This window comes from Camelus ferus, chromosome 18 (genome assembly GCF_009834535.1).
Source record: "Camelus ferus isolate YT-003-E chromosome 18, BCGSAC_Cfer_1.0, whole genome shotgun sequence".
In the NCBI taxonomy this organism is placed as follows: Eukaryota; Metazoa; Chordata; class Mammalia; order Artiodactyla; family Camelidae; genus Camelus; species Camelus ferus.
The window spans coordinates 29,784,195-29,796,648 of NC_045713.1; the positions used below are offsets into that span (position 1 = coordinate 29,784,195).

A 12,454-nucleotide genomic window follows, 5' to 3' on the forward strand; every position below is an offset into this window, starting at 1 on the left:
GTCACTGCGTTCTTAGAGCTTTCTGGAGCCTGCAGGAGAGGACTGTGATTGTTGAGCACAGGATGCCCTCTGCTGGTCACCTTTGGATGAGCGCCCAGAAGAATCGCCAGAAGAAGCTAAGTCACTGTCCCAGGAGAAAGCAGATAACCAGTTATCAGAACATCCCGTATTCCTTGACAGTCAAGCTTAACCGTCTCAGGAAACCCTTGAAGGAGAGGGTTAGAGAAGGAGACATTTCCAAAGTGTCACACATTCATTTTCCATCCATATATTACACTTTGAAAGGACTTGTTCATTTGATCCTCCACAAACCCCTGCAGGGCAAGCCCATTGCACAGGTGAGAGGATTGAGGCTTGCACTCAGTCTCATTACCCACTTCATGGCAAAACCTGGGGAAGAGGCAAGATCTCCCAGCCCCTACTCCAGCACACCTGGAGGGCAATAAAGGGGAGATGCCTGGTTCAAAGTCACAAATGTTAAGCAGCAAATTCAACATAAAAAGCCAAGACTCGTCATCACTCCAAGACTCCTTCTCATGGTCCCTTCCTGCCCTGCCCTGAATCCCCATCACAGGCCCACAGTGATTCTGGTTTTGGATATGAAGGGTTTACAGCTTTTGGCAGGAGGGTGGAGGGTGTCTTGGTGGGTGGGGAAGGCCGGGACCCTTCACCGTGGGCCCACGTCACTCTATCCCTAATTTTGATCTGTACTTCTTTCCTTAGCATCTCCTGCTCCCCTGCATCTTCCCCATCTAGGAAGTAGCCAAAGCCTCCTATACCCATGTCCTCGGGGTAGAGCTGCAGAGATACAAAGAGAAAGAAAAGCCTGGATGCTCACTTTCTTAGTTTTAAAAATAGGCTTTTGAAACTGACAGCAGAGGAAATCACTTGGGAGGAAAAGTTCCTGTTTTTCCAAAACCTGGGCTTGCGGTATCAGTCACCGAGGCCCTGAAGAACTAGGCATCAGGTTTAGGTCACAGACCACAAAGTTGGAGGGTGAGGGGTCATGTTTTCCTGCCCTCTGAGGAGATAAAGCTCCCTGGGACTGAGGGAGAAGCGAGGAGAGTCTGAGAGGAAGCAAGAGGTCATTGCTAATCCTTGTCTGGAGGAAGGGGCTTGCTCATGCCCCACCTGCCTTGGCTGAGTCTTGAGGGGAAGGGAGATGGGAGACAGAACTCTCAGATCAAACTGAAAAACCAAAAGTAAGTAGAAGAGACCTGTGGCCACACACTCCCAACCCCATCATCACCAACCTCATGCAGCAACAGTAGAACAGAAATGGCATCTGGTCAACCCAGACCAAGGAGGCCAGAGACTTTCAACTGCCATGGGTTCAGGAGACCACCTGAAGTTTCCCACTCTCCCCTGACTCTACTCCACCCGGGAAGTCTCCACAGGTAGCTGAGGGACGGCTGCTGGACCCGAGGAGCCCTGGCAATTCAGCCAAGACCAATACAAAGTAAACCTGGGAACTGATAAGCAGGGCCATCCTGGTGGATGCCAGACGAGATGGACGAGAGTGAGTCTGGACCACCAACACTGTGGAACTGGGTGAGTGCCACTTCCCCCAGAACACAGACACAAGTAGGGATGGAGAAAACAAGTAACTGACAGAGACTAATCTGAAATGACCGAGTAAAGCTTGAATTGACTGAGATTATGTTCCCCCCTTCAGCCCAGTGGGAATAGACACCAAGATACAGGCAGTAAGTATGCTCATTGTTCCTGGGACGTCATTGCTTCTAGGCCATCTCAGACATAGACAGATACAGATAGACAGGCAGACACATACATACATGAACTTATTTCTGTATTTTTTACCTATACTTAAAGGCATGAATTCACACTGATACTTCCAGTTCCGATCCAACACCCCTGGATTTATTCTCGCTTTTCCTTGTCCTACATTTTCCCCTTTCTCTGGCAGTGAGAAACCTGTCTCTCATTGTCCACAATATATTTCCTTATTAGGATACACACAAGAGTTTCAGAATTGTTAATTTAAAAAAAAAACACCTTGAGGGGTTGTTTCTAAAATACAAAAAATTTTAAAAAGAGAGAAAGAAAGAAGGAGAGAAAAGCAGAGCCCAAAATAGGCACTGAAGGATACCACGGATATAAAAACAGATCTTTCCAACAAGTCAGCAAGAAGCCCAAGCTCACAGATGAGAATCTCTTGCTCCTGTTCCAGCAGGAAGAGAACCTCACATCTGAATGCTGGTTTCGCCGAATGTAAACGTCTAAGCTCAAAATGGCTTTCCCTCACAAATTTGAAAACACTGATGAAATTGCCTTGCAGGGGCTTCTAGATTCATCCTCCGTATTTCTTACCTTCTCTCTCATAATTTCTTTCCTTTCCTTTCTGTTGTCCTTTCACTCCACATGCTGGGACACCATCCGAGGTTTTATTTTCAATGGTGTCTTTTCAATGATTTTATCTATCTTGAGTTTTTGTATCAGCGTGCTCATTTCAAGATCTTTAATGGTTCTTTTTCATATCAGTCTGTAAAATGTTTTGTGAATGTTATTTCTCATCTAATAACTTAAAACTCGACTTGTATTTATTTTATTTTATTTTTAGAGGAGGTAGTGGGGATTGAACCCAGGACCTCATGCATGCTAAGCACACGTTCTACCACTGAGCTACTACCCTTGTCCTATATTTATTTTAAAGTCTTGCTTTCCCACGTTTCCTATTTCTCTGTTTCCTTGTGTGTTAGTTTTCCATTTAGTCAACTTGGTACCTACTTTTTGATGTTATTTTCCAAATATTTTTCTGATTCCTGAAGGTGTGCTTACCTTTCAATTGACAAAAAGAATAACCTAGGATCTGCAAGAAATTTTTTAAAAAATGTAAAACCAGACACCCACATAAGAAAAAAATAATCATAATATCATCCGACTTCTTAACAACACTGAATATCAGAAGATGAAGAAGCAATGTCTATAAAGTTTTGAGGGGAAGTTATGTAGAATCTAGACTTCTATCTCTAGTCCAACCTACAAAGAAAACCAGTACCATAAAAGAAAAGCCCCAAGCTCATGAAAGAGAAAACTAACCCTTCAAGAATTACAGGCAGTTGAGGAAGCAAAAGAAAATGTTAAAATTGTATAATTAATAGTTTCAGAAATATTCAATGAGAAATCACATACATTAAAAAATCCTGTTAGGAAAAATGATTACTTGGAAACTAACCAACCACGTTCACTATGATTTAAGGTCATATATGGACAGCATTGCATCATGGAGCTGATGTCTGAATTCATGATCTGAACCATCAAGCTGAGCGACTCCCAGAATGAATCATAAAAGGACAAAAAGATTAAAATCCTTAGGTAAACAAAGTTTCAGAGAAGTAGAGAATAGACACAGAATTTCCACAACTTGCCTATCAGTAGTTCTGGGAAAAAGGAATACAGAGAATGAAGGGGATAAAACAACAAAAGAAATAAAATGGGAAAAACTTTCCCCACAGCAAGGAAATATAAGTCTATGAACAACCAGACTATGCATAAAGTGCAATAAAATAAAGTCACTTTTCAGACATTCAAGGATTCAAAAAATTGACCTTTCATTCTTCGGGAAAAAAAAAAAAAAACAAAACACCTTCATTCCTAAAAAAGAAAATCAGAAAAAGAGGAAAACACAGAATCCAAAATACAATGGAGCCAACCTAGGAATAAACGAGAGGGAAACCCCTGGACATTCGTGTAGCAGGTCCAGGAAGCAACTAGTTTATATCTAAGCTGGACGCCGGAGGGCTCCGGGTGAGACGTTTTGGAAAGAAGACTCCACTCAGCAGTTAGAAATATGGTTACACTTAAGGAAATCATGAAGACATGCTTCTTAGGTTATGGAGAAAAGAAAAAAAAAAAAAAAGGAACAGCAATTAGAAGTTCCAGAACCAAAAAAAAAAAAAAAAAAAAGCTGCATAAGAAAGTGAGGGTCCAAATACCCAAACATAAGCCATCCTAAGTGTGAAGTGATTTTGAGCAACTGACAGAGTCTAAGAAAAGAGAATCCCCTTCATTCTGATACCCTGGCGCACTTACCTTCAAGCACACAGCTTTAGCGACCTAAGATCGCATTTTCCTTTCTAGGAGTCCAATCATACAACTTCGCTCTGCAATGAAAGGAGTTTATATTATCATGATATATACAGTATCATCATAATAAGTAGTGTTTATTCATTTTCAATTTCTGTACCAAACCTATTAGCAAAATGTAAATGTTATGAACCTTGCAATGCACGGAAGTTGGGAGGCAGAGGAAAGTGAAAAACGTAGGATATTTCTACATCTTTGATAGTATCAAAAGATATTGTCTAAATGCAACAAGAAATTAAAGTTTATAGATCTTACTTACCTTATAGGAATAATTGTTAGAACTACAAATAATAAAGTAGCTAGTTAAATTTGGAGGTGGGAGTTTTAAGTAAGACCATTCCTTAACTTTCAGGTCATTCTTTTTTGTGGGGAGGAGGGTGGTTAGGCTTATTTGTTTATTTACTTACTTATTTTTAATGGAGGTGCTGGGGATTGAACCCAGGGCCTCACGCATGCTAGGCATGCGCTCTACCACTGAGGTATAACCTTTCCCGGCCCTCATTCTTAACTTTCAAAATAGAGCTTCAGTAAATGCTGTCTGTATATGATAAATTTAAAAAGTAAAAGTATAAAAATATCATTTGTTATGAAAGTAACAAGCAGAATAATTAAAAAGAGAAATGCTTAAAAAGTAGGTTATCCTGAGGAGTGGAATGAGGGGTGGGAAGTCTGGAAAAATTCTTGCCTTTCATGTTATGCCTTTCTGTACTGCTTAGCTTCCCCTCCCCCATATTTGCACTCTAATTTAATAATGATTTTTTAATGTGTTAAAATATTAGGGCAACCACTCAAGAACAGAATAGGATCTATAACTTCCAAAACCCAATATGGAAAAAAATGAACCAAAGAAACTCAATCAATGCAATGATATGCAGGCAAGTAGGGGAGGGGGACAAAGAACAAGGAAGGACTGTAAACAGAAAACATACAATATGATGGGGGGAAAAAGACACAAAACTCTTAAAAGGCAAATGGATCAGAAGGTAAATCAACTGTATTAAAGGAGAGAAACATATTCATTTCAGAAATAAATTTACAAAAGGTTTGGATCCATTATATATGTCATGTTAACAGCAATAATTCAAATTGTAAATTCAGGGAGACCCTTAGGAGAAAAAGACTTGAGAAGAAGAGAGAACAGAGGGTTGTACATTCTTAGGGTCCCAGGAATGAGATGAGCCAATACCACAGCTGAACCCAGCCAGGTGCAGCCAGGGGTCCAGCTGTGACTGAACGAGGCCACGGCCATGTCTGACCACTCAGACAGTGTTATGGGCTGAACTGTGTGCCCTCCAAATCCGTATGTTCAAGTCCTAACCCCCAGTACCTCAGAATGTGACTGTATTTGGAGCCAGGGTCTTTTACGAGATGATTAAGATGATAATCATCAAGGTGGACCGTAATCCAACGTGACTTGTGTCCTTCCGGAAGAAAGAAGACCATGTGAGGACACAGGGAGAAGACGGCCACCCATGGGCAAGGAGAGAGGCCTCAGACGAAACCAACCCTGCTGACACCTTGATCTCAGACCTCTAGCCTCCAGAGCGTGAGAAAATAACTTTGTTGTTCAAGCCCCACACTGTGTGGCAGGCTGTTACAGCAGCCCTAGGAAACTAATAACAGAGGGTCCCTTTCCTCGACGATGACGTTATAATCAGAAAATGCACATGCCCATGAAATGGACAGAATAAGCAGCAATTACAGGCAGAACAGCCAGCCCCACCCTGGCAGGAGGCCTGGGCAGGGGTGGGGAGGTTCTGTGCAGTCAGCACAGGATAAGAGGGAGAGATGGGCTTGGGCTGTAAACTCAAGGAACTGGGCAGAAGCTGGGAGCTCAGGAAACTCTTGGCTACTGCAGTTCTACTCTGTCTTTCAGTGACATGGTCATAATTTAGGTAGAAAATGTTGGTAAATCTATGTCACCTAATTCGTTTATCTGACAACCACTGATTAGTGGAAGGAGAGACCCACACACGTAAAAGCAGGGCTCGTTCGCCTGACAGCTTCATGGACCAGCTTACTAGGGTCAGAGAGCCATCTGCCCTTGTTTGTTTTTCTCATCCTTTGCTGCTGCCAAGAAAGACTGGGCCTAATTAAAGAAATTAGGATACAGAAAAGGGAGTCAACAAAGTCCATCAACAATCGCCAATTAAAAGACAAAGACTCAAAGGAAGGATGGGCAAAAAGATCAATGGCAGAGAATAGCGTCCAGGAAGACGCACACCTACTCAATCCACTTACTTTCAACAAAGGTGCCAAGTCAGTGCAGTGAAGAAAGAGAAGAATTTTTAACAAATGATACTGGAACAATTAGAAATAATAAAAATAAAAGAACCTCCACCTTTGCCTCGCTCCATACACACACATGAATTTGAAATGGACCATCAACAGACATGCAAAAGGCTCAAAGCCCCATTTTTTTTTTTAAGGGAAAACCACTTAAACAGAAAGTTCACGTGCCAGCAAGCACAGGAAAAGGTGCTCAATGCCATTAGTCATCAGGGAAATGCAAAAGACAGAGACGCTTTGTTTCTCTGTCCTGTTACCCGACTATGAGCTGTACGTTCCTAAAGCAAAAATAACTCCCTTAAAAACATGTAGGAAATGAAAGGGATGGAAAGTCAGCACTGTCATTCATCATTAAGAATGTAATCGGCACAGCTTTTTGGAGAGCAATTCGGCAGAATTTAACATCATTTTATGCAATAATCTTTGACCCAGTGATATCAATTGTAGGGATAATCTAAAGAAAACTCACCCCTATGCACAAAGATGCATAAGCAGACCTATTCATTGCAGATTTGTTTGGAAGAGTGAAAATCTAGAAACTCTGTAAAATGCCCTTTAATATGGGAAAGGTTAAGTAAGTTATGGTGAAACCATTATTCATATGATAAATGCTACTGTTAAAATCACAGGGTAGATTTCTATATCCTGACATGGAGAGATCTCCAAGGTATACAGACTTATTGCTAAGTAAAAAGGAGGTCACCGAACAGTGTAAATGGTTCTATTTACATATTAAAGAATTACGTCCTTATAAAGATGCGCATTTTATAATAAAGGCAAAGGTAAACTTCTAGCACGATACACATGGAAATGTAACACTGTCCACCTCTGTGCACAAGGAGTGAGGAAACCTTTCATCACTTTTTACTCTTTCTATGTTATGTGAATTGTTTATAACCAAGATGATTTACTTATTACCTATGTAATTAAAACAAAGTACTAAAAACTGCTTTTTAAAGTACTGAATATTAATTATTAATGGAACTAACACTTACAAGGTTATGCCCCACACTCTGTACTAAGAAAACCTTACATACATTATCTCATTTAACCCCACACAATGGGCAATGGTAAGCATTTTTTATTACATGAGGAAGTTGAAGCTTAGAAAGTTTGTTAGTGGGGCAACAGCACCTTCAAATCATCTGAGGAGTGATTCTGAAAAAAATTTGATGATTGGACCTTGTCTTAAATCTACAGAATCATATCTCTGTGGGTAGGGTCCAAGATTTGTGTTTTATAGTCAGAGCTCCCAAAGGTGACTCTAGTGTGCAGTCAGGGCTGAGAACCAATGATTGACATTGATTCTCACTGCGAGGTCACAGCGCTTGTAAATGGTATGGCAGAGGCCGGGATTCAGAGCTAGACTGCCACTTCATACACACTGACAGAGACGGAGATAGAGACAGAGAAAGAGATGACATAGACATGGGCAAAAACATACATTCTGAATTTCTTCAACTACTGATGAAGATCATCTCAAGCATAAAAGGGACCATGCACTATTTCTTCTTCTTACTCCTTCCAGTAACCCTTCCTCTGTATCCGTCTCCTGCAGTGGTCCCTGAAACTCCCAGGGGGAGATGCTTCAAATGGTTAACAGCACAGGCCCTGACCAATCAGAACAGACCCTGGACTCGGCATGGGAGCAGGAGTCAGGCTTTCCCCTTTTGATCACTGGATCCTGAAGGTGTGGGGGCTCCCCAGGGAAAGCAGGTGGGATGCCACCAAGCAAGCTCAAGACAGCAGCTGTTCACTAACTGGTGTGGAAACAGTCCAGTATTTTGCTAACTAGTACAGTAGTGCCAGTGTCTGCCTGTACCTAGACTGAGGTCAGAGGGGTTTTTGTTTGCTTGTTCGTTTTTGAATGTTTTTTAAAAGTTGCTCTAAGACAATCTGCCGGTCAGGCAACTATTTTATGTCTCTACCTAGAGACTGCTTGTTGAATGTCAGGATGGAAAGGAAGGGGCTGGCATGCAATCTGTGATCCACACCGGGCTGCTCCACCAGCTGCTGTGTGCCTAGCAGCCCCCGTTCCCTGGCCGACTCATTCCCAGCTCCAAGGGGGTTTGTCACTTTGCTGGTTATTGCTACGTTTCCATCCTGAAGTGGCAGCTCCAGTTGTGTTTCCCAGATAATTTCCAAGATGCTAATTGCCACCTGCTGATTTCCTGTAAACATTGCACTTTACATATGTGATTAATCAGAGAGCTGTGGACTGTTCTGAAGAAGAGACTGTGTTTGTGTGTGTGTGTGTGTGCGCACGCACGCGTGCGTTTCATTACTGTGGCAGATATAAATCACAGGCAATGTTTGCTCACAAAGCTGCAGCAAAACGGCAAGGAAAACAAAATTACAAAATACTATAAACTGCAAGTTCATAGACTGTAGAAACAACAACCCGAGTCAGCCGACAATTCACTGACTGAATTCTACAACTGAGCACAAGGAAGGTAGCCTCTCCAAAGGAGACTTTGAATCATAGGTGCCTCTGTTTCTTGGAGACACCAAACCTGACAACACTTTCAAAGATTTGGAGGAAAGTCCATTCTCTTTAGATTCAGGATCAACCTGTGCCAAATCCCAGCTCTTTCAGTGATTATCTGGGAGATCCATGCAAATTACCTGGACCTTCAACCCTTTAATTCCTCATCTGTAAAATGGAGATGATAATTTCTTTTTTTTAACTGAAGTATAGTCAGTTTGCAGTGTGAGATGATAATTCCTAAGTCACCTGAGGTGACGTGTAAAATACTTATTTCATATACTAGTCAGAACTGTATGGGTTGTAAGTGACAGAAATTTAATTCAAAGTGACTTCAGCAAAACAAGAAATGTACTGGCTCAAAACAGAAAAAAGATCAGGTCCTCTGGCTTCAGGTCTAGGACTTTAGAACTTCATGAGTCTTTCTAAGTGAAGTCAACCAGAAAGAGAAAGAAAAATATCATATATCACTCATATGTGGAATCCAAAAAAAAAAGAAAAAAAGGACTCTATCAACTCATCTACAAAACAGAAACAGATTCGCAGACATAGTAAACAATCTATGGTTACCAGGGAAAGGGGTTGGAAAGGGATAAATTTGGGAGTTTGAGATTTACAAATATTAGCCACTATACATAAAAATAGATTTTAAAAAGTTTCTTCTGTGTAGCACAGGGAATTACGTTCAATATCTTATAATAACCTTTAATGAAAAAAATATGAAAACAAATAGATGTATGTATATGTATGACTGGGACATTGTGCTGCACACCAGAAACTGACATACTGTAACTGACAGTACTTCAATTTAAAAAAAAAAAAAAAAAAAAGAACTCCATGACATGCTCTCCACTTTTTGGCCCTGCTTTCTCTGTCTGGACCTCATTTTCAGGTAGACTGTACTTAGGGCAAACTAGTAGACTAGCCAACAGCTCCACAGATATGTCTTATCTTCTCAGCAACCACAGAGAACTGATGTAGATAGTACATCATTTGCGAGATGACCCACTAGCCCGTTATCAGATCACACAGTTTGGGCAGGGAAGTGTCTACTCTCTTAGACCTACTCAAACCTTAGAGAAGCCTTTCCCTGATCAGACCTTCTAAAGTAACCCCTGCCTACTTAGTCTGTCCCATCATCCTATTTATTTTCTTCTTAGTATTTATAACAACCTCATAATTATCCTGGTTGCTTATATGTTTCCTTGTATATTATTTTTCTCCTTCTCCAATCTCCATCTAGAACCTAACATCTAGAATGTAAGCTCCTTAAGGGCAGGAATCATCTATGTCCTTTACCATGGTGTCTTTAGCATTCAATACTTTACCTGAAACATAATTAGTTTCTATATATGTGTTTAATGGATGAGTGGATGAACAGAAAAATTGACAGACCCTAGAAATCATTTTACTCAAGTCCCTGTATGCTGAGTCCTCTCTCAGCATACTATTTCCATAGCGGCTCTAGCCCAGGGGTCTATATGGGAGAGACCTTCCTCCCAAAGGCACCGAGGTGCCCTCACCTTCCTAAAGAAATGGACACACTTCCCATTGCCTTCATTATAAAGTCCAAATTCCCTCCAGCTTGTGTGCACAGCTTCATCTTCCACCACGTCCTTGCCCAACACTAAGTTCACAGCACACTCAACTTCATACCATTACACGAAAATACCACTCGTGCTCATGATGTTACTTCTCCTTGGAATGGTCTTCTAGCCTTTCCTGCTAAACAGGAAGCTATGAAGCTTTTCCTGGTGGCAGAGAGGCTATGCTCTGTACTGTCACAGGCCTTCATGCACCCCCTCCCACAACACTTATTCCAATATGTGACAATTCGATGACTTTTTCCCCACTTTACTGTTCATATTTTGAGTAAAAGGATTAAGTCTAATTTCTCTGTCTATTCCACTAGTGCCTGGCATGATGCTTCATAGAGATGCAGCAAAAAAATTGTTGACTATTATATATGCATATCAAGAAATAATTGAGAATTTTTCATTATTGTGTTGCTCAATGGAGTGCAAGGAACTGAAACATTTTAACAGCTGGGTTATTCTGCCAACTATCTGACCATCATTGCGAACAAGTGGGAGAGGAAATTTTTAACTTGTGAAATGGACATTTATTTCAATTAGTTATAGTTTGGTTAAGAAATCACATTTGAAAACATTTATACTATGTCTGAAATAGACACACCAATACACATATACTCAATGTTTTTCACTTTTCACTTTCAGCTTGGATTTTTTTTAACTGAGCATAAGCACTGATAGCATCTCTTGGAACTATTTAATGTTCACTTTTATGGTACATTAAATCCCATTGGCCAAAAGCAAGTTGTAGCTCCTCTGGTTGCTGGCCAAAGGCTGGTGGATCAGCACCATGGACAGAGGGAAGGTCACTCCAAGGCTGCTTGTGAAATGGCACCTGTGATAGCAGATGCACCACCAAGGAGAGAAACAGTCCACTGGTGTGACTGCTCCTCTGGAGATCATGGGAAAAGCGTGCTATCAGGGTTTCGGTCAACTCAGAGGATGGGTTCTGAAGAAAATAACCACTCCTCCAAGGTGTCTCTGAGTAGCATGAGCTGCTTCATTTATTGACCTATATTGATTCACTACTTTTTCAACAATCTGCTCTTCTGTTCCCAAAGTGCCAACGTTTTCATGCTGAAGTAAATGTAAATACCTAACTAGAAAATATGAAGGATACTTGTTCTTTCTAACTGTCCAGCATCTATAACCTTTTTTCCTTTGCAAACCACCTTTCAAACAAATAGGCTGTTTAAAAAAGATGACACTAAGGAACTGTTGATGCTACTGGGAACGGATTATGATGATACTGAAGTTTCATTTAAGATGGGAATCCCTGTCTTCTCGCAGTATGTTCCGACAGCTACAAATGAAATATTTCATGTCTGAGATTTGCTTCAAAACAATCCAGGATCAGGGGAGTGAGGAGAGGTATAGAGAAGACAAGATAGGCCTTGAATTGCTAATTGTTAAAGCCATAACATGAGAACATGAGAGTCAGTTCTCTCTACTCTTTTGTATGTTTGAAATTTTCCATTAAACATATACATATACGTGTGTCTGCTTGTGTTACTGACAGGCCACAAAAAAATAAAAATAACAATGATTTCTGAATAGAGATAAGAAAGAGCAAGCTCTAGTACTCTCTGCTCCAAGAGGAGTTTTGAGGAGGCTGTGCTACAACCTGTCCCATGCAGACTTGAGATTTTTGTCTTGCTCAAGTGCATGTGATGGAATATTAAGTCCAGATGTGTAGGGATGTTCACTTTCTTTTGGAGCAAGATGTCTCAAGACAGTGGTTTCTAAGAAATGAAACCCTTCATGTATCCCTCCTGACCAGAAGGAGCTGGGCACAGCCTGGAGCTGCAGGGGCTGAGGCAGAGTGTAGGAAGGAGTACCTGGTTGTTGACAGTAGGCTCAAGGTCAACACCTGAAGTTCTAGGTCAGAACCAAAACAACAAAACATTGTTTAAAAATAAAATGGGTAAGATAAGCAGAGGAAATCAAGATATGATGCCAAGAACATAGGGAGAGGAGCTAA

The 12,454-nt window shown here is 41.0% G+C and overlaps 1 protein-coding gene across 2 annotated transcripts in view; it reads right to left on the reverse strand.

Moving 5' to 3' along the window:
* LOC116657596 overlaps positions 1–12,454 on the reverse strand; it is a 14,995-nt gene continuing 2,541 nt past the window's right edge. For both annotated transcript variants that reach the window (XR_004312761.1, XM_032460829.1), the window contains exons 3-4: positions 4,054–4,124; positions 1–124 (exon numbers count right to left, since the gene is read on the reverse strand). Coding sequence is in view for 1 of the 2 variants with exons in the window: in XM_032460829.1 (XP_032316720.1) it covers positions 4,070–4,124 (55 nt within the window). In the remaining variant the exon portion in view is untranslated. The remainder of the gene's footprint in view (positions 125–4,053; positions 4,125–12,454) is intronic.